The following is a 23,404-nucleotide window of genomic DNA, read 5'->3' as shown; positions in this document are numbered from 1 at the left end:
TTCCTTTTCATTTTCATTTTAGGCAAATGTTTTCATTAGCTAAATAAGTTGATTCTTATTTTCAATTTCTATTTAGAGTTGTTTTGTGTGGCCCTTTAATTTTGATTTGATTTCCTTTAATTTTAAAATGTCTTCCATTTTTCTAGATTAGCAGTTGATTTCCTTCAATTTTAAAATGTCTTCTATTTTTCTAGATTAGCAGTTGACCTCCTTCTATGTAGGAAGGTTAAAACTTTTGGATTAGTCTGCTGGGTTTCTTAGTTGAGCAGTATCCCTCTCTCTTGCTACAGAGAGTACAATTTACTTGGGGATAGAATCATAAATGGAGAAAGTTGGAGTGTCTTCCAATTCATCAGTCGCCTTTTGTTTGTATAGTATTGTTTATTTCCTCTACCTGCTTCCTTCTTCATCTTTGCCACGAAGCCACCAAGAGACGCCCATCCTTTTCAAGACCCCTGCAGAAATGGAGCCTTCCCTGGACTGCTGCTCTAGTTTTGCACATTTTTGAGTCTGTTTATTTCAAGACTTCAGTAACTGTGTTCCAACTTAAGAGGACTCGGACCTGTTCTGGTATTTTCCCACTTTGTTTAGTCTCTCCCCGATTGTCCACACTGACTTGCACTCCAGAGCAAGGTCTGCTGTGGGTGTTTATTTCCCCATTTACATTTACCTTTAATTCTAGCTCTGGATTGCATTTTTAAATAATTCATGGGTCAAAGGAGACATCAGAATGGGAAATTAGTATTTTGAACTGAATGATTATGAAAATACAACATATCAAAAGTTATGGAATGCAACTAAGGCAGTATTGAAGGGGACATTTACACCACTAAATACTGATATTTTAGAAAGAAGAAAATTTTCAGTTCAATGACCACAGCTTCTCTCTTAACAAATTAGAAAAAAAAAAAAAAGAACAAATAAAGACAAAGTAAGCACAAGGAAGGAAACAGTAAAAATTAGATCAAAATCGATGAAATAGAACAGAAGAACAATAGAGAAAAATCAATGAAACCACATCCAGAATATATAAAGAAGTCTAAAACAATAAAAAATAATTTTAAAAATTCAAAATGGATGAAACATTTGAATGGATATTTCACCAAAAATGATACATGATGGTAAATAAGTGCATACACATCAGTCAAGAGTCATTAGCTGAACATCATTAGACATTAGGGAAATGCAAATTAAAATACAATAAGATTCCACTATCCACTATTAGAAACTTGAAAATTAAAAGAGTGGCCATACCAATTCTTTCAAGGATGTGGAGCAACTGGAACTCTCATCCACTGCTGAAAGGAATGTAAAATGATGCAAACACTTTGTAAAACAGTCTGGCAGTTTTATAAAAAGTTAAAAATACATCTACTATATGATGCAGCCATTCCTAAGTGTGTACCCAAGAGAAATTAAAGCATATGCCCATTCAAAGATCTGTTCGTTAACATTAGTAATAGTTTTGTTTGTAGTAGCCAATGACTGAAAACAACACAAATGTCCATCAACAAGATAAAGAAATTGCTGTATGTCCATATGATGGAACACTGCTCAACAATAAAAATGGGAGAAAAAACTACTAATACATACAACATGTTTGAATCTCAAAACAATGACGGTGAGTGAAAGAAGCCAGACAAGAAAGAGTGCATTCTATATGATTCCATCTGTATTAAATTCCAGAAAATGCAGTCTAATTTACAATAACAGGAAGCAGATCAGTGATTGCCTGGGGATGGAGGGTTAGAGAGCTGGAGGGTACAATTACGAATAGGCACAAAGTAACTTTTGAGGGTGATGGATATGTTCATTATCTTGATGGTAAAATGGTTTCTCGATGGTTTCATGGGTATACACATCTATTCAACTTATCAAATGATATACTCTTTATATGTGCAGTTTATTATAAATCAACTCACCTCAGTAAAGCCACTGAAAAGTTTAAAAATGTAGTACCGCTCACACTGATGTTGTAGATATAAATAAAAGCGGTGACTTAAGTGGGGACATAGCTCTATGTGCTGGGACAAGTGAATTTGTACCTACAGTGATGTAGCACAAGTACCTAAAAAATAAAATATGAGCAGAAAATACAATGACGAATATCTGAAAATGGGGATTGATGGAACCAACCAACTTTCTTAACTCCTAGTTCTTAGTGTGCTGTTCTACCTCTGGAAATAGGTTTTGGATTTGTGGGTAGTAAACACACATACATACACCCATACACCATATAAATTCCTAACTTTTTTTGACAAAGGATACAGACCTTAACAGAAGCGTGAAGCATGGCAGTGGCCCCAGACAGAAATAGGCCCAGCCTGTCATTGTGGGTTCTTCTCTTGTTCTTGGGGCCCAAGTCTCCAGTGAACCCTGCAAGTCAGGTAGGACCCAGCCAGAAGTACAAGAAACCCAATTTTTGCTTTTTCCTTTTTTTTTTTCTGTGGACATTACCAATCTGGACAAATATACACTTAGAACCTTTTCCCTTTTTTGAAGGGAATGCTTACAAATACGACACTCTCCTGGTTCAGGGACCAAATTAAGCAAGGCTCATGATTGCAAGGCCACATCCCCATCAACGATAGAAAAAGGAATCGTGCCAGCTGTCCCTGGCACTGCCTTCCTCCTGCTCCCCCGGAGCCCAGAAAAACCATGCTGCTACTGTAAGAAAACCTTAGCTAGTAGTGACATGAAGTCATCAAAGCTTGTGGTTCATTTTCAAAGATGCAATGCCTTTCTGGAAAAATTAATAAAAATAATGCTAGTATCCCCAAATTAATTCAGTCACTTAAGTTATATAAGAGATCAAAAGAAAAGAGGCATTTTTCAAAGCTGTATTTCACACAAGGAAAAAAGGTACAAGCTACACTATCTACTGATAAAACTCTTGTGATACACACAGAACTAATGCCAAATATTGTGTTCAGAACAGGCTTTGGTGAATTCTCTATAGCAAATGACACCACGTATGATAGTAGACATGTTTCTTTACTATTGGATGAAACTGCTGACTTGCAAAGAATGAATCAGTTCTTGGCATACATGTGTAGTATTTATCAAGGAGGAATGATAAATATTTATGCTCTTTTGAAGAGATAGTTGTTTCAGTAAAATGACTATTTTTGGAGGTACAATTATGGCTAGAAAAGCTGTCTTGGAATTAGTATTGTGGAATTCAAAAATACAAGTGTTCCTTCCTTAAAAAAATTAGAGAATAAAGTGATGAACCCCCCCATCTCTGATCAAAAAAAAAAAAATGAAATTTTAAAAAGCGAGTTTCCCTTTTAAGCAGAAAACCGGTTTCTGTAGCAGGGAAACTGTAAAGGGTCTAAAGTACTTTGTTTGTTCAGGCCTCATGTTGTAAATTGCTTTTCTTTGCTGATAAGAAAAGCTAAAAAGTCAGAATATTCATGATCCAGGAAGCTAAACAAAAACCTGTCTGTGAACTAATCAGGTTGAGACAAATGTGTAAGACTCAAATGTGATTCTGTTCAGTCGTAAGTGACAAATTCCCTAAGTTGTGTTTTCCTGTCATTCAACATAAACAGATAAGTATTTTCTTGTCAGTTTTACTAATTAAGACCGTTACATCTACAGCACAATCTTTATCCTCCGGTCTTGAGAGAATTGCAAGGAATCACAGAAATGTTTTCACGGGAAAAGAAGAATGTGAGCTCAGGAGGGCCTGTTCCCTTTATCTCCCCTACAATTCATACTGCAAAGCCATCACCAGTGTATTTTTCTGTCTTTCTTTACTCCAAAGGGCATATAAAGAGTGAGAGCGGATTCTGGTTTAGAGAAGAGCTATCAGAATCAATTATCTTCCTTTTGCCAAAGAGTTAAAAAAATAATTAAAGACACTCCTGACAGCATCAAACCTAAAAAAACTAGAAAGCAGGGTTTAGGGTTTGAAATCCCCACTGAAGTGCCCACGAGGTACGCTGGCTCATGCAAGCATTTGCAATTAAACATCAATCCCCATTTTTCTATATTCTTAGAGATGAGTTGGGGTTTGTATTCTTTCCTGATCTTGATTATTTACTTAAGAAACTATGGATTTGATCATTCCAACCCCTGAGCGAATGTCTTTTTAGCATTCTACATAAAGAAATGGGCAAGATACATGATTCTCTTTTCCAAGGAGAAAGATGCACACACAAGTCTTCAAAATGAAAGATGTGATAAGAGCCGTTTTTTCTTGGCACTGATAATGCCAGCAAAGACGACTGCTGTGACTTCAGGTGCCTGACTCAACTGGCATATCTTAGCGCTAGAGTCAGTTATCTCCAACACTCTGAACCTAGCATGTCAGGGCTGAAATAGCTTATGTTTAATGAGGAGAATGATATGTCCGGGAATTCCTAAGAAAATCAAAGTGTGGTGCAAGCCGCTTGATCAGCAAGTCTGACTCTCCCTAAAATATTTGAGTATCCCTTTTTTTTCAGAGGGGGAAACACCTAATGATGTCAATTTTAAAAATTACATCTAAATTCTATGGTATTATATGACAAAATACATTCTAGAGCTGAGTAAAAACAACGAGTGGGTTAAGAATTCACTGACCATTCCTTTTCCAAATGAAAACTCGGAACCTCCCAGTATTTGAAAGCGCTTATTAAGAAGGCACAGGATTGCGGGATTCATTCATTCAACCAACTTATTGAGCCCCCACCATCTACCAGATCCACTTCAAGGCACTTGTGATACAACGGTGAACAAACAAATAAAAAACCCTACCCACATGCACTTTTCTTTCTTGTGTGTAGTTGGGAAGGGAGGATGGAGAGAAGACAAACAGCAAACAGTGAAAAAAAACAGTACATATCTGTGATGAAGAAAAAAAAAGCTGAGTAAGTTTACTACTTACTCAGGACCAGGAACGCCTGGCAAAGGAGGGTGGTGGGGAGGGTGGATGCAGGTTGCAATATGCAGATGGCCAACAGACACATGAAAAGAGCCTCAACATCACTAATCATTAAGGAAATGCAAATCAAAACCACAATGAGGTATCACCTCACACCTGTCAGAATGGCTATCATCAAAAAGAAAACAAATAACAAATGTTGGCGAGGATGTGGAGAAAAGGGAACCCTCTTGCACTGTTGGTGGGAATGTAAATTGGTGCAGCCACTGTGGAAAACATTATGGAGGGTTCTCAAAAAACTAAAAATAGAACTACCATATGATCCAGAAATTCCACTGCTGGGTATATATCTGAAAAAAACAATAACACTAATTCAAAAGATACATGCACCCCAATGTTCATAGCAGCATTATTTACAATTGCCAAGATATTGAAGCAACCTAAGTGCCATCAAGAGATGAATGGACAAAGAAGATGTGGCGTGTATATACAATGGAATACTACTCAGTTACAAAAAAGAATGAAATTTTGCCATATACAGCAACATGGATGGGCTTGGCATTATGCTACGTGAGATAAGTCAGGCAGAGAAAGACAAATACTGCATGATATGACTTACATGTGGAATATAAAAAAATACAACACACTAGTGAATGTAACAAAAAAAAAAAAAGCAGACTCACAAATATAGAGAACAAACTAGTGGTTACCAGTGGGGAGATGGAAGAGGAGAGCGGCAATATAGGGGTAGGGGATTCAAGGTACAAACTATTAGGTGTAAAATAAGATACAAGGATGTAGGGAAATATAACCAATACTTTCTAATAACTATAACCTTTAAAAATTGTGACTCACTATATTGTACACCTGTAACTTATATAATATTGTACAGCAACTAGACTTCAATGAAAGAAAAAAATAATAAAATAAAATAGGGTGATCTAAGCAGGCCATACTGAGATAGTGACAAATGAGTAAAGACCAGAAGGAGATAAGGAAGGTTAAGTATGCAGATAACTGGGGGAAAGCAGAGGAAGCAGCCAGTGTGGAGACCGGGAGGAGGTTATTTGGGTGCTGGAGCCACCAGCGGGCTGCAGTGGAGGCACGGAGCATAAGGACCTCAGGGGATAAGTCTGAGAAGTCACTGAGGCTAGACCACGCAGACCCTCCTAAGAACACTGGCTTCCACTGTGAATGACATGAAGTATTTGCAGGGTTTTTGAAGACTGGCATTATCTGGTTTAGATATTCCATGAATAAGTTTCTCTACTGTGTTGAAAACTGATTATGCAGGAGGGGCAGAGTAAGAAGCAGTTAGACAATTATTGTCATGACACAGAATGCAGATGAGATGCTGAAGGCTCCCCCCAGGGTGGTAACAGAGGAGGCCGTGAGAAGTGTTGAACCCTGGAGATGTGTTCTGAAGGTAGGGCCAACAGCATTTCCTGACAACATAGATGTCATGTGAGAGAGAGAGAGAGAGAGGAACGATGATGGCTCAAGTCTTTGTTCCCTGAGCAACTAGAAGACCAGATTTGCCATCAGCTGAGATGTGGAAGACTGCAGATGGGGCAGGTGGAAAGAAGGAGCTCTGATGTGGAACCTGTTGAGTTTGAGAGGCTCAAGTGGAAACGTTGAGTAAACTGTTGGATAAGTGAATCTGCACTTTAGAACAGAGACCTCAGCTAGAAACATACATTTGAGTGGTCAGGATGTAGATGTCTTTTCATGCCAAGAGGCTGAATAAAGGAGTGAGTGTGAAGAGAGAAAGGATCAAGGGCATTCCAGCATTAGGAGGTCAGGAAATGAGGAGGAACCAGTTACAGAGACTGAGAAGAATAACCAGTGAGGTAGAAGAACCATCAGGTCGTTTGGCATCCCAGAAGCCAAGTGAAGTAAGTTGTATGAAAGAGAATGGGGGTGATCAGTACAATGTGGAAAATGAAACTATGCTTCAATCCCTGTTTCTGTAGACCAGACTCTGAAAGTATGCTTAACTCACACTGGCCCTTGCTTCAGGAAACAGGGTCCTGACTCACTACCCCTAACCAGAAGTAAGGGCCAGATCTGCAGGGATGAATCATGTAGCTCTAGGTACAGCAGCTCCCTCTTACCTGAGGTTTCCCTGTCTGTGGTTTCAATCACACACGATCAACAGCAGTCCCAAAATATTAAACGAAAAATTCCAGGAAAAAAAATTCATAAGTTTTAAATTGTGCCCTGTTCTAAATAGCATGATGAAGTCTCATCCCATTCGCCCCACTCTGTCCTGCCTGAAATGGGAATCGTCCCTTTGCTGAGCATCTCCTGCCAGTCTCTTAGTAGCCGTCTCAGTTATCAGATTGACAGTCGCGGTACTGACAGTGCTTGCGTTCATGTCACCCTTATTTTACTTAATAATGGCCCGAAAGTACAAGAGTTGTGATGCCGGCAATTCAGATATGCCAAAGAGAAGCCATAGAGTCCTTCCTTTCACTGAAAAGGGAAAGTTGTTGACTTAGTTAAGGGAAGAAAAAAAATTCATATGCTGAGGTTGCTAAGATCTACTGTAAGAACAAATATTCTATTGTGAAATTATGAAAACGGAAAAAGAAATTTGTGCTAGTTTTGCTGTTGCACTTCAAACTGCAAAAGTTACAGCCACAGTGTACGGTAAGGGCATTAAGTTTGTACAATAAGATATTTTGAGAGAGAGAGAGAGACCACATTCATATAATTTTTATTACAGTATATTGTTATCATTCTTCTATATTATAATTAGTTATTGTTCCTAATCGCTTACTGTGCCTAATTTACACATTAAACTTTATCATGTATGTATAGGAAAATATATAGCATATACAGGGTCCAGCGCTATCCAAGGTTTCAGGCATGCACTGGGGGTCTTGGAATGTATCCTCATGGATGAGGAGGACTACTGTACTCCATCCATGCAACCTCAGGGATGAGCCAGGCCTACAGTCACATTCATTCGGATACTAAATACAAGGTATTGGAACTCCCTTTACACAGTATATTACAGTGCTGGCCATCTGTTTAGAGAGGAAAATTCCAGAGCTGGTTTATTTCCATAATCCTAGCCCTGATTCCCTCTCTTTCCCCACTGACCATGTCACTGAGCTCAACACGTCCCACATCAAATCCACTTAAGTGGTACCTCGTAAGCAGAGCAGTCCTTAGCTTTTCATCTCACTAGTCCCAGCACAACAGATTCTCAATGAGTAGTTTGTCAAACTGAACTGAACTGAGACTTTATCATACTGCCTTCTACTGCTATGGCAAAGGGAAAAACAGTTGTACAGGAGGAATGTGCATTCCTTAAATAACCTTTAATGGTGACAGTAAATGTTGCCTTCTGTCGTGGCCTCTGATCAGTGAGGTTTCCAATATACAGGCAACCAACTCAGGAAACGCAGAAATGCCCCTTGAGGCAGGCCAGCATTCCTGCTGTGGTGAGAGCTCACTCAGAGCCACTGGCTCCTTGACAACAGGGAATGTCAGTTTCACCTGGAAACTTTTTTTAAAGTATTTATTTATTTATTTATTTAAACTTTAAAAAAATTTTTTTAAATGTTATTATAATTTTTTAATTAAATTTATTTCTTTATTTATTTATTTTTGGCTGCACTGGGTCTTTGTTGCTGTGCGTGGGCATTCTCTAGTTGTGGCAAGTAGGGGTTACTCTTCGTTGCAGTGCACGGGCTTCTCATCGCCGTGGCTTCCCTTGTTGCAGAGCACGGGCTCTAGGCGCACGGGCTTCAGCAGTTGTGGCACATGCGCTCAGCAGTTGTGGCTCATGGGCTCAGTAGTTGTGGCTCGTGGGCTCTAGAGCGCAGGCTCAGTAGTTGTGGCGCACGGGCTTAGTTGCTCCACGGCATGTGGGATCTTCCCGGACCAGGGCTCGAACCCCTGTCCCCTGCATTGGCAGGCGGATTCTTAACCACAGCTCCACCAGGGAAGTCCCTCACCTGGAAACTTAATAGGAGGCAGCCACATAGCCAAGAATGAAGCCTTTCACACATCCTAGGCTCCACTTTGTCTGAGTCACCACACTGAAGCCATGATGGGGCCATGTTCCTTAGGGCCTGGAAGTGTGACTCACTCTCAATTCCAAAACTTACTTTCACTTTCATGGAGTAGCACAAGGACACCACGGAGTGCAGCTGATTGCAAACATATCAGCCTCAATCATCTAAGAGAGGCATCTCAAACCTCTGATTTAAAGACATTGTTGTAAATGTCATTTGCATAGAACAGAAGGAACTGCTTTCATCTCATCCCTAGCAAAACCCGAGGAGCAAAATCAGGGTTATAAAAATCGCTGCACAGAGGATGGCTGAATTCTGACTTAGTAAAAGGTTCTAGCAAAGGCAAAGAGGAGACAGGGCCATAGTAAAGAAAAATATCACTTGGGTTACTCCCAACTAATAGGATCATATAAAAATGAAATGGAGAATAAACCTACTGTGATGTTGATGGATTATGATGAGAACTGAGTTAAGGAAAAATAAGTGCTTTACATCATCCAATTCTCTAAATAACATTGGAAACCAGGGAACTGGATGTGTTCAAGCTTATCTGCAAGAAATCTGAAAAATGTTGCCAAGATCACTAACTGCAATTTCACAATGACATGATGGGGCCCCAAAAGCAATTCTGAAGACAGCTTGTCTCCTTGCAGAGATAACAGACTCAGACACAATCCAGGTTCCTTCAAAGGGTCAATTCAGGGGTTACAGCCAAGATTAAGTTTGTAATTGTTGTAATTTCACCTTCGGCTGGCAGACAGCATCGAGTCAGAGGAGGCACTGCCCAGAAAGGAGCAATTTTCTCTATAAAATGATTGTCATTAATAGAGCTTATGGGGGAGGTGGCCATCTCTTTGTTCTTTCCCAAGTTCTAATTTTGTGCTACCAGAAGTAGCAAATCACAACATTTAAGAGAATCTAAGTGATGACCATGTAGCCACAGCTTTGAGATCCTATAACTACCAACAACCAAAAGACCCACTCAGAGCAACATCTCATCTTCTCATCCAAGAGTAGTTAGAGAAGCATGTTGGTGTGTGCACTGCCTGGGCAACTCTTGCTATTTGAGAGAGAGGTGCTTAGACTCGTGCCCATGCTCTGCAGAAGCAGAACAAAGGTTCTAGTCCTCACATGTCCTCGTGGTTAGGCTGGGAAGCTGTAGCACAACTCTTGCTTCTGTGGGAATGGGGCCTTCCTTGCCCATCCAGGAAGTAGCTACTTGCTCAGCTCCTAAAGGCCACATGGCAGGCTTTGCACTTACAGAATCCAAAAAGGAAACTTGTCCTCAATTAGATCAACTCTCTTATATTGATAATAGAGGTGTTAAAACTGATAGCCAGATTGGGTGAGTGACTTTCCCAAGATTACACAGTCAGTTAGTGGTAGAGTCCATGTTAAGTCTTACACTCTAAACCACTGAGCAGCACTTTCTACTTGAATATATTTGATGTGGGGAATCATTCTGCCAACCATCCATCTGCAGTGTTTGATATTAGAGTATAAAGCTATGGGGACAGATATGTGACTTTGGTTTGCTGTTTCCTGTTTTTATTGTACTAATTACCATCATTACTGTGTATACCAAGAAAGAGTTTCTCAGCAGAATCTTTATCTAGTGCCGAATAATATGTGTACTTTGGGGATATGTGTAATTACTGTCCCCCCCGTGAGTTCAATCGTGAGGCCAAGCAATATCTGTGTCTTTCCATATCAATATTGTTAGCTTCTTTGCCACAAGAAGAGATGTGATAATTACCAGATGCAATCAGATCTGGAACATAAAATGCGATTTCCAAATATCACTGAAAACCAAATGCAGTTTGCTACATTCTTATGAGCCAAACTTAACTGGAGAACTAATAACACTGGTTTCTGTTGATCTACTTCTGATTTGACATGTAAAGGAAAAGTAAAAAGAGTAGGATGCCCTGAACTCAGAAGTCAAAGAGGCACCAGTCTTTAGTTCTCAATGTGGGGAACTGAATTTTCAATTGTCATTTGGCTGCCTAATGGGTTAGGCAAAGGCAGGCTTGATTGAATATGAGCTTTCAGCTCTTTGTGCCTGACATTGTTCATAACCACCAGGTCCTCAGTTCCCAGCCCAATTTGAAAAAAGTGTTCCCATCTTATTATTAATCATCCCATGATAAGAAGTACAAGTGTTTCTTCTGCAAATTGCAACTCAAAATTAGCATGTTTGGGTAAAAATAAGCAAATATATATATACACACATACATTCAATTGAAAACAAATAGTAATACCCCATCCTCAACCAGCTCTTCTTCTGTGATTTCTCTACTGACTATTGATTTGTGTTCTCAGGGAAAGTCAGATCCCAGCAGTTGGCCTCAAATGGCAAGTCAATCTAAGCAAAAACTATGATTCCTTATTCCTCAGCATCTGACATTTGCAGAGAGTGATGTCTAATGAAGGTCTCTTTTATGGGCTGCCCCATTAAAAGAAAAGTACCTATCAGTCAACCAGTGTGAGTTCACAATACCAAAAGCTCTGGGGACCCAGCTTGAAAGGGGTGAATATGAAAGGGAGGGCCACCCACCCTCACTGTGAAGTAAATAAGGGTTGTAGGACTGAGGCTCCCCTCCAACAGCCTGGAATGAACCACCATAAGTGGTTCTCCTATTTGTGTTTCTGCTCAACACTGGAGGGCCTCACTTTTTTCCTTTAATGTAGAGGGAGAGAAAAAAAAAATCTGCCCTGTCAAAGCCACACAAGAGAATTCTCTTAAAATAAACAGCTCAACTTAACCGCAGGCTTTTCTTTCCATGGTCATATTTTAAATGTATATAATGTTAGATGGCTGCTGGAAAAATGACAAGTGTCTGTTTTCATTAGACTCCCCAAGTGCATGGATCTAATTGACAGCCTTTCCGAGGCATGGAGGAACTTCCAGCTTCAGGGTTTCCATAGCAACATGTCCCCACTGCTAGAACCACACTCTAGCTCCAGCTCTAAGTCATCGTTCATGGGAACCCACATTTTAGACACTCTGTTAAGTTATCCAGGAATTTCAACATCCTGAAGGTTAACAAATCCAATTTTCCAAGTAGGTAACATCTCCTGCTCTGGGGGCTAAGTTTCCACTTCAGATTTCCAAGAATTCTTTGTTCAAATTACATGCCTTTTTGTTTATTCCAGTCTGGCTCTGTAGCATACTGATGATATATTTTAAGGCTCCAAGGCTTAAATTGTCCTGGTTATCTCTCCATCTCCCTCCAAAGGAATAACACTGCACCCTTCTCCTCTTCTGGGAGGTATTGCTTGCCACTGTTAATCATCTAAGATGAGCATGGCCATATCAACTAAATCCAGGTTCACAAGTTTGCAGGTAAAGTGGGATGAGGGGAGGGCAGGCTGGGCAGCACAAGGGCACTTGGCCCAGGCAGGCGCTGGAGGGGGCTGCAGCCCAGCCCACTCTCCACTTACCATGCCAATCAGAGGGGCCGCATCACTCCAGAATGATGCCCTTTTCTAAGACAGACATGCGGCCTGACCATAGGTAACACACTTAGCATACATTATTTCATTTAATCCTCAGAGCCTGAAGACAGAGTTCTTATCAATCCTAAATTATATTAAGCAAAACCAAGGTTAAGTACCATGCTCAGGGCCACACAGCCTGTAAATGGCAAAGCCAGGATTTCAAAGTAAGTCCTCTGACTCCCATGCCCGTATTCTCCCCACAGCACTTGACAGCGGAGGAAAACATGCAGAGTGTGAATGCCCTGACTTCCTCAAAGGGGAGGGCCTGCCGGACACAGAAAGGGTGGATTCTGCCCCTCAAACTGACCAACCAGAGGGATTTCTCACAAACTGCTATCCACACAGGGTCCACTGGCACTTAAAAAAATCAATTATCCCTTACATGTGCACGGCGCCACCTTCTGGGCTGCATCACACGCAGGATCCTCTATTCCACCAAGATGAAATGACAGCCACCCTGATAGTTACTGGTACCTAATGCTCTGTGTTCAAACAAGATGATTTGGATCCATGCTAACAGATTCTTATCAATTAATTGAATCAGTCACTGCTCGTTTACCTGGTCATCTCTGATGGGATCTACACACAGCACTTCACAATCAAGATCTTCCGGAAATTAGATGGATAAGTGAATTGCTTCCGTCAAACTGTAACGCCTCCACAGTGGGAAAGGAAGGTTCAGGTTTCATATTCCTGTGTGGGGGAGAAAAAGTGTTTGTTAAGCAGAGGACAAGTGTGGGTTTAGGGCTTAATCATTTTCATTTCTCTTAATTGAAATATTGTGTCGCAAGGGCTTTGTCTTCACCCTTTTCTTAATAAAAGAGGAATTTAGACATAAGAGAAGTATGTAAGTATGAAGTCAGTGACTGAGTGAATTGGGGAGACTCACCAGTAACTAACTGATCCTCAGACATGATGACGCCTACTCCTACGGCCAAGCCAAGGGCTGCTGATCACTATGAAATACAGCTCAGTGAATTACCTCCCCTAGTAATTCACATGCAACAGACAATGATGAGGTTAAAGGCTACAGGGATGCAGCACATAGGTCAGTGTCCAATGCTTTGAAGTATGACAACAGAGGAAAAGTTTAAAAAAGAGGAAGAAGAAGAAAAGAAACAAGCCAGAAGATTATCTCCCCCTTCCCCACCTAGGAAAAATGGACTTTCTCCAGGCATTCTTCTAAGAATCCTATCTTTTTCGCCTCTCCTAACTAAATCAGCTAGTGAAGAGCACACTTTAGAATGTGCTCTCTCTAGCTGGAAATTCCGGCCATCCAACTGCAACCAAACAGGAGGAGGCATGGAAAGAGAAAGTACTTGCAGGCTTACAGAAAGAAAGCAGATAGAATTCACTCATGTATTCATTCTTTCAACAAGTATTTATTGGGTTCTTACTATGTGCCAGACACTGGGGAAGGAATAACAAACAAAATATTCTCATGGAACATACACACTGGTAGGGGAAGACAGAGTAAACAGAAATATTTCTGTCAGATGGTCATCAGGAGGAATGAAAAGTAAAGTAAGGTAATGAGGAAAGCATTTTATTTATTATGGGGAGGTCACAATGGCCTGCTCAATGAGGTGGCATCTGAGCAGAAGCTTGAAGTGAGGAAACAAGCCATCAGGACATGCAAAGGGAGGGGCAGTTTGGCAGAAGAAAGAGCCCATGCGAAGGCCCTGAGGTGCAATCAGGGCTGGCACTGTTCATGCCAAGCAAGGGGCTGAGGACCTTGAGGGAATCGACCGAGTATTGCAGAATGGGGTCCCTAGGAAGCAGACTCAGAGAATGAGATGATTTTGCAGGAAGTGTGTTTAGGGAGTACGCTCAGGATCAACACATGAAAAAGGAAAGGGGAGGAAGCAGGACTGAACAAAAGAAGGTGGACCATGATGTGGTCTTGTCAAAGGATTCAGGCAGTCCCTCAGTGAGCTGTTAAGCTGGAATTACCCTTCAGAGTTGTCCTGCATCGCCCCTAGGAGGCTGGACTCTATGCCTCCAAATTGGTGAGAGCCCTTGGTGACAGGAGTAGGTGACAGCAGAGCTGTCAACGCCTTGCAGGTGAGTCTCTATTGGCAGAACCCAGGAACCCAAGGATCCTACTCAGGGAGGGGGACTGGGAAGAATATGTTTCAAACCTGAGAACCACTGCCCTAAAACAGAAGGATGAGGCAATGCAGGACAACTCTGAAGGGTCATTCCAGCTTGGGCCACAGATGCCCTCCAGTTGTGAAACTATCATTGGAGCATGAAGTAAAAGTTTCTCCTTATTCTTTTACAGAAAAACAAAACTCAAGCAATCATAATATCTAAGTAGAGGAGCTTGAAGCAGACCCTACAGGCTCTCCTCCCATGTTACGATCACAGTAGAACCTGTACAAATTCAGAGAACCTGGCAAGAAACCATGGTGAGAGCTCACTACTTGCCTCCATTCCTATGGAAAGATAAGACCCCTACCTGGTGATGCCACGGGTCTCGGGCTGCATAAAGGGATTCTCATGAGGGATTTTCAGTAATGGGAATGCAATGTTTTTTATTTTTTGAATTTTTGAATTTTATTTTATTTTTTATACAGCAGGTTCTTGTTAGTTATCTATTTTATACATATCAGTGTATATATGTCAATGCAATGTTTTTTAATCAACAAGGTGGGGGTGGTGGGGACACAAAAATTTACGACAAATCTCATTTCATTTTCAGAAAACTTGAAGGGGAAAATGTGACCCAATGTTTATACTGCCTCAGTCAAGCTATCATTGATAAGTAAAGCTCGCAGAGAGACAAGCGAGTATAACAAACCTCAGAAATCTGTCAACCAATTATCCATCTGACTGAAAGAAGAAGGCACTATCCGGAAGATGAAGGGCTGAATTAAACCACTGTTGCTTTTGAGAATATTTGATAAGCAGGTAGAGAAACTATGCAACAGAGAACAAAATCAAGATGAACTAAACAGAGGGCCAGGGTTTTTGCTAATAAGTACACTATACTATATTTTAGTAAATAAACTAAATTTTAAACAAAATTCTCATGTAAAAATTGAATAGTTTAAGTCACAGATTAGGGAAGCCTGAACCAAGATGGTGGAGTAGAAGGACGTGCTCTCACTCCTTCTTGTGCAAACACCAGAATCACAACTAGCTGCTGGACAATCATCGAAAGGAAGACACTGGATCTCACCAAGAAAGATACCCCACATCCAAAGACAAAGGAGAAGTCACAATGAGACAGTAGGAGGGACGCAATCACAGTAAAATCAAATCCCATAACTGCTGGGTGGCTGACTCACAGACTGGAGAACACTTATACCACAGAAGTCCACCCACTGGAGTGAAGGTTCTGAGCCCCACGTCAGGATTCCCAACCTGGGGGTCCAGCAACAGGAGAAGGAATTCCTAGAGAATCAGACTTTGAAGCTTAGTGGGAATTGATTGCAGGACTTCGACAGGACTGGGGGAAACAGAGACTCCACTCTTGGAGGGCACACACAAAGTAGTGTGCGCATCGGGACCCAGGGGAAAGAGCAGCGAACCCAGGGGAGACTGAACCAGACCTACCTGCTAGTGTTGGAGGGTCTCCTGCAGAGGTGGGGGTGGCTGTGGCTCACTGTGAGGACAAGGACACTGGCAACAGAAGTTCTGGGAAGTACTCCTTGGTGTGAGACCTCACAGAGTCTGCGATTAGCCCCACCAAAGAGCCCGGGTAGGCTCCAGTGTTGGGTTGCCTCAGGCCAAACAACCAACAGGGAGGGAACCCAGCCCCACACATCAGCAGTCAGGCAGATTAAAGTTTTACTGAGCTCTGCCCACCAGAGCAACACCCACCTCTACCCACCACCAGTCCCTCCCGAAAGGAAACCTGCACAGGCCTCTTACATAGCCTCATCCACCAGAGGGCAGACAGCAGAAGCAAGAAGAACTACAATCCTGCAGCCTGTGGAACGAAAACCACATTCACAGAAAGACAGACAAAACGAAAAGGCACAGGACTATGTACCAGATGAAGGAACAAGATAAAACCCCAGAAAAACAACTAAATGAAGTGGAGATAGGCAACCTTCCAGAAAAAGAATTCAGAATGATGATAGTAAAGATGATCCAGACCTAGGAAAAAGAATGGAGGCAAAGATCGAGAAGATGCAAGAAATGTTTAACAAAGACCTAGAAGAATTAAAGAACAAACAAACAGAGATGAACAATACAAAAACTGAAATGAAAACTACACTAGAAGGAATCCATAGCAGAATTACTGAGGCAGAAGAACAGACAAGTGACCTGGGAGACAGAATGGTGGAAATCACTGCTGCGGAACAGAATAAAGATAAAAGAATGAAAAGAAATGAAGACAACCTAAGAGACCTCTGGGACAACATTAAACGCAACAACATTCGCATTATACGGGTCCCAGAAGGAGGAGAGAGAGAGAAAGGACCCGAGAAAATATTTGAAGAGATTATAGTCAAAAAATTCCCTAACATGGGAAAGGAAATAGCCACCCAAGTCCAGAAAGCGCAGAGAGTCCCATACAGAATAAACCCAAGGAGAAACACGCCGAGACACATAGTAATCAAAGTGGCAAAAATTAAAGACAAAGAAAAATTATTGAAAGCAGCAAGGGAAAAACGACAAATAACATACAAGGGAACTCCCATAAGGTTAACAGCTGATTTCTCAGCAGAAACTCTACAAGCCAGAAGGGAGTGGGATGATATACTTCAAGTGATGAAAGGGAGGAACTTACAGCCAAGATTACTCCACCCAGCAAGGATCTCATTCAGATTCGATGGAGAAATCAAAAGCTTTACAGACAAGCAAAAGCTAAGAGAATTCAGCACCACCAAACAAGCTCTACAACAAATGCTAAAGGAACTTCTCTAAGTGGAAAACACAAGAGAAGAAAAGGACCTACAAAAACAAACCCACGGGCTTCCCTGGTGGCACAGTGGTTGAGAGTCTGCCTGCCGATGCAGGGGACAGGGGTTCGAGCCCTGGTCTGGGAGGATCCCACATGCCGCGGAGCAACTGGGCCCGTGAGCCACAACTGCTGAGCCTGCGCGTCTGGAGCCCGTGCTCCGCAACGAGAGAGGCCACGATAGTGACAGGCCCGTGCATGACAATGAGGAGTGGCCCCCGCTTGCCGCAACTAGAGGGGGCCCTCGCACAGAAACGAAGACCCAACACAGCTATAAACAAATAAAGAAAGAAAGAAAGAAAGAAAGAAAGAAAGAAAGAAAGAAAGAAAGAAAGAAAGAAAGAAAAAAAAAAAACCCAAAACAATTAAGAAAATGGTCATAGGAACATACATATCTATAATTACCTTAAACGTGAATGGATTAAATGCTCCAACCAAAAGACACAGGCTCACTGAATGGATACAAAAACAAGATCCATATATATGCTGTCTAGAAGAGACCCACTTCAGATCTAGGGACACATACAGACTGAAAGTGGGGTGATGGAAAAAGATACTCCATGCAAATGGAAATCAAAAGAAAGCTGGAGTAGCAATACTCATATCAGATAAAATAGACTTTAAAATAAAGAATGTTACAAGAGACAAGGAAGGACACTACGTAATGATCAAGGGATCCATCTAAGAAGAAGATATAACAATTATATATGCACCCAACATAGAAGCACCTCAATACATAAGGCAACTGCTAACAGCTATAAAAGACGAAATCGACAGTAACACCATAATAGTGGGAGACTTTAACACCTCACGTACACCAATGGACAGATCATCCAAAATGAAAATACATAAGGAAACAGAAGCTTTAAATGACACAATAGACCAGATAGATTTAATTGATATTTATAGGACATTCCATCCAAAAACAGCATATTACACTTTCTTCTCAAGTGCACACAGAACATTCTCCAGGATAGATCACATCATGGGTCACAAATCAAGCCTCAGTAAATTTAAGAAAATTGAAATCATATCAAGCATCTTTTCTGAACACAATGCTATGAGATTAGAAATGAATTACAGGGGAAAAAACATAAAAAACACAAACACATGGAGGCTAAACAATACATTACTAAATAACCAAGAGATCACTGAAGAAATCAAAGAGAAAATCAAAAAATACCTAGAGACAAATGACAATGAAAACATGACGATCCAAACCCTATGGGATGCAGCAAAAGCAGTTCTAAGAGGGAAGTTTATAGCTATACAAGCCTACCTCAAGAAACAAGAAAAATCTCAAATAAATAATCTAACCTTACACATAAAGGAACTAGAGAAAGAAGAACAAATAAAATCCAAAGTTAGCAGAAGGAAAGAAATCATAAAGATCAGAGCAGAAATAAATGAAATAGAAACAAAGAAAACAATAGCAAAGATCAATTAAACTAAAAGCTGGTTCTTTGAGAAGATAAACAAAACTGATAAACCATTAGCCAGACTCAACAAGAAAAAGAGGGAGAGGACTCAGATCAGTAAAATTAGAAATGAAAAAGGAGAAGTTACAACAGACACCGCAGAAATACAAAGCATCCTAAGAGACTACTACAAGCAACTCTATGCCAATAAAATGGACAACCTGGAAGAAATGGACAAATTCTTAGAAAGGTATAACTTTCCAAGACTGAAACAGGAAGAAACAGAAAATATGAACAGAAAATATGAACATCCATTTTTTTAAATTGCCACAAGGAATGAAATTGAAACTGTGATTAAAAATCTTCCAACAAACAAAAGTCCAGGACCAGACGGCTTCACAGGTGAATTCTATCAAACATTTAGAGAAGAGCTAACACCCATCCTTCTCAAACTCTTCCAAAAAACTGCAGAGGAAGGAACACTCCCAAACTCATTCTATGATGCCACCATCACCCTGATACCAGAACCAGACAAAAAGACTACAAAAAAAAGAAAATTACAGACCAATATCACTGATGAATATAGATGCAAAAATCCTCAACAAAATACTAGCAAACAGAATCCAACAACACATTAAAAGGATCATACACCATGATCAAGTGGGATTTATCCCACGGATGCAGGATTCTTCAATATACACAAATCAATGTGATACACCATGTTAACAAATTGAAGAAGAAAAACCATATGATCATCTCAATAGATGCAGAAAAAGCTTTTGACAAAATTCAACACCCATTTATGATAAAAACTCTCCAGAAAGTGGGCATAGGGGGAACCTACCTCAACATAATAAAGGCCATATATGACAAACCCACAGCAAACATCATTCTCAATGGTGAAAAACTGAAAGCATTTCCTCTAAGATCAGGAACAAGACAAGGAGGTCCACTCTCACCACTATATTCAACATAGTTTTGGAAGTCCTAGCCTTGGCAATCAGAGAAGAAAAAGAAATAAAAGGGAATACAAACTGGAAAAGAAGAAGTAAAACTGTCACTGTTTGCAGATGACATGATACTATACATAGAGAATCCTAAAAATGCCACCAGAAAACTGCTAGAGCTAATCAATGAATTTGGTAAAGTTGCAGGATACAATATTAATGCACAGAAATCTCTTGCATTCCTTTACACTAATGATGAAAAATCTGAAAGAGAAATTAAGGAAACACTGCCATTTACCACTGCAACAAAAAGAATAAAATACCTAGGAATACACCTACCTAGGGAGACAGAAGACCTGTATGCAGAAAACTATAAGACACTGATGAAAGAAATTAAAGATGGTACCAATAGATGGAGAGATATACCATGTTCTTGGATTGGAAGAATCAATACTGTGAAAATGACTTTACTACCTAAAGCAATCTACAGATTCAATGCAATCCCTATCAAATTACCAATGGCATTTTTTACTGAACTAGAACAAAAAATCTTAAAATTTGTATGGAGACACAAAAGACCCCAAAGAGCCAAAGCAGTCTTGAAGGAAAAAAACGGAGCTGGAGGAATCAGACTCCCTGACTTCAGACTATACTACAAAGCTACAGTAATCAAGACAATATGGTACTGGCACAAAAACAGAAATACAGATAATTGGAACAGGATAGAAAGACCAGAGATGAACCCTCGCACCTAATGTCAACTAATTTATGACAAAGGAGGCAAGGATATACAATGGAGAAAAGACAGTCTCTTCAATAAGTGGTGCTGGGAAAAGTGGGCAGCTACATATAAAAGAATGAAATTAGAACACTCCCTAACACCATACACAAAAATAAACTCAAAATGGATTAGAGACCTAAATGTAAGACAGGACACTATAAAACTCTTAGAGGAAAACATAGGAAGAACACTCTTTTACACAAATCACAGCAAGATCTTTTTTGATCCACCTCCTAGAGTAATGGAAATAAAAACAAAAATAAACACATGGGACCTAATGAAAGTTCAAAGCTTTTGCACAGCAAAGGAAACCATAAACAAGACGAAAAGACAACCCTCAGAATGGGAGAAAATATTTGCAAACGAAGCAACGGACAAAGGATTAATCTCCAAAATATCTAAACGGCTCATGCAGCTCAATATTAAAAAAACAAACAACCCAATGCAAAAATGGGCAGAAGACCTAAACAGACATTTCTCCAAAGAAGACATACAGATGGCCAAGAAGCACATGAAAAGCTGCTCAACATCACTAATTATTAGAGAAATGCAAATCAAAACTACAGTGAGGTATCACCTCACACCAGTTAGAATAGGCTTCATCAGAAAATCTACAAACAACAAATCCTGGAGAGGGTGTGGAGAAAAGGGAACCCTCTTGCACTGTTGGTGGGAATGTAAACTGATACAGCCACTATGGAGAACAGTATGGAGGTTCCTTAAAAAACTAAAAATAGAATTACCATATGACCCAGCAATCCCACTACTGGGCATATACCCAGAGAAAACCCTAAAGTCTTTGGTGGGGGTGGGGTGGTTATTAAATATACAAACCTAACTGCCGGGAAAGAGACAACAAGATCTGGTGAGATGGCTCTGCCCAGGCTTCTCAGCACTGAGGCCCCACAGTCCCCAGGCTGGGGAGGTGGATGCTGGCCAGACTGCTGGGCTCTGCTCCACCCCACAGTCTGCAGAGAAGGCAGCCACAGGAGCAGCAGGAAAAGGAGACACGGACAGCAGGCAGGAACTTCTCTCAGTTGTAATGAATTTTAGAGAAATAAAGACCAGGGCCCAAAACAGATTCTCAGTTGAAGTTCTGAGTTGTAAACAGTGGGGAATTTTTTCGGGAATTTTAGAAAAATTGTGCACCCTTTGGAAAGTCAGGGGCAACAGGCTGAGCTTTCAGAAATATCACCGAGGACCATGGTGGTTCCAGTTAGGAAGCTGCTGGTATATGAACCCACGACCGTGTCACCTCTGACTCTACTCCCACAACCAAGAGGGCACCCCATATCCTGCTTGGTTCCCCAAGTGGCTTATACCTAACTGGTAGAATCTAAGTCACATGTCTGCACCCTGGCATTAAGGGAGGCTTGGAAACGTAGGAGTTTGGTGGTAATGGTGGTTTTATGATTTTTTTTGTTGTTGGAAAGACAGGATTTACAAAATAGGTCATTGTCAAACTGTGAAGGGAGCACAAATGATTTAGAGGATCTGTGAACAACCAATGTCAATTACTGTGGCTGTGGGTAAGTCACGTCGGTCTCCTCTCCCATAAGAAAGGAGTAGGTACTAATAACTTCTCTTATGGGACGTGAGAATTAAATAAGGATATGCATGCACGTCGCAGAGGCTGACACATAATTCTCTGTGTCAGTTCACAAAAGACACCTGCCCTAAATACATATGTAAAACTGTTATTGGCTCTTCCTGAGTCTGTTCCCATCACAAAGATGCTGAATTTGAAAATGTCATTTCGTATTCCATCCTGGTGGAGGGCAAAAATGTTACCCAAAATATTCACAAAGAGTCTGGTTATAAAGTCAAAACATCCAACCAGTGACCCAAGAAAACACCCAGAATGGAGTGTTTTCCACATCTCTTCTCCTTTAAAGAGCAAGAAGACAGTATGCTGAGGAAGATGCTCCACGGGTAGCTAATGTCTGGTCTAGCCACCAAACGGGCACCGTGACGACAATGACAAAGAACAACGCGGTCCCCAGAGGCTGAGCATGTCTATGTGCCAAGCACTGTGAGGTGCCCTTTTCTTTTCAACATTATGACATTGACTTGGTACACCCGTCTTATAAGACGGGCAGAATTGCTTCCTCCTTTTACAGATCAAAAAAAACTGAGACTGAGAACATGCAAGGATCACCCCAAAGGAGTAGGCATTAGAGTTTAAGTCAAACTGTAGCCTAACTCCAAAGCTTTGCTCTTTCTCCTACACCAAGAGCCTCTGGTCTTGGGCTCCTTGCCAACTCCATGGTTTTCTGTGGTTTGACTCTACCTACATTTCCCTTGTCCGCATTCTACCCATGGCTTGACAGGGCCTGTGTGCCAGGTGATTCCTTTAGCTCCCGCTTCTTCAAAGCTCTGCTGTCACTGTGCCCCCTGGCACTGACTTTTCTGTTTTTTGGCATCTGAGCCTTTGATCTCCATGATCTTTTTTTCTGAGTTCTGTCAAGACTCCACTGACCACTTTTGGCCTGAACCCTCGGAAGCCCACAGCTAGTAGCTGGCAATTTTAAAAAATGGATGGATTAACCACGAAAGGGGCAAAGTTCACATTTGGTCTCTAAATTTCAGGGCATCCCTGTGTAAAACAGCTGAGGATGCCTAGCGGAACCTGCTGATGCCCTTCAAAGTTCAATCACTCTCCCACCAGGCAAAGTTCAGCACGTATTCTCCTTGTGATTTCCAGCTTATTAGGGCTGCTGTGATAGCAGCCTGTGCTTCATTAGCTACTTGCTCCTTAAACTGAATCCCTTCGCTAAACATAACCAGGTGCCTTCGGTAGTTTGCTCTAATTGTGTTGAGTTGCTTTGTTAAGGTAAATAACAGAAGAAACCATCAGTGTACACACATGAAAGCAGTAATTTTCCTGTTTGCCCCAGACAGTAAGCACTTTGGTCATTGTTTAACAGGCTTATTCAGCTGTCAG

General features: G+C 41.0%; 1 protein-coding gene across 1 annotated transcript in view; it reads right to left on the bottom strand.

Moving 5' to 3' along the window:
• The window catches only part of LOC309635476 (uncharacterized protein), a 489,295-nt gene that overhangs the window by 370,608 nt on the left and 95,283 nt on the right, over window positions 1-23,404 (bottom strand). Inside the window, exon 3 of the mRNA XM_082406812.1 lies at window positions 7,476-13,092. Coding sequence (XP_082262938.1) covers window positions 12,999-13,092 — 94 coding nt within the window. The 3' untranslated portion in view covers window positions 7,476-12,998. Of the gene's footprint in view, window positions 13,093-23,404 lie in introns of the transcript that reaches the window.

This window comes from Balaenoptera borealis (assembly GCF_965194805.1).
Source record: "Balaenoptera borealis genome assembly, chromosome: 10".
NCBI classification, from domain to species: Eukaryota; Metazoa; Chordata; class Mammalia; order Artiodactyla; family Balaenopteridae; genus Balaenoptera; species Balaenoptera borealis.
The sequence above is the reverse complement of the archived record's forward strand: the minus strand, read 5'-3'. Positions and strand labels throughout refer to the sequence as shown.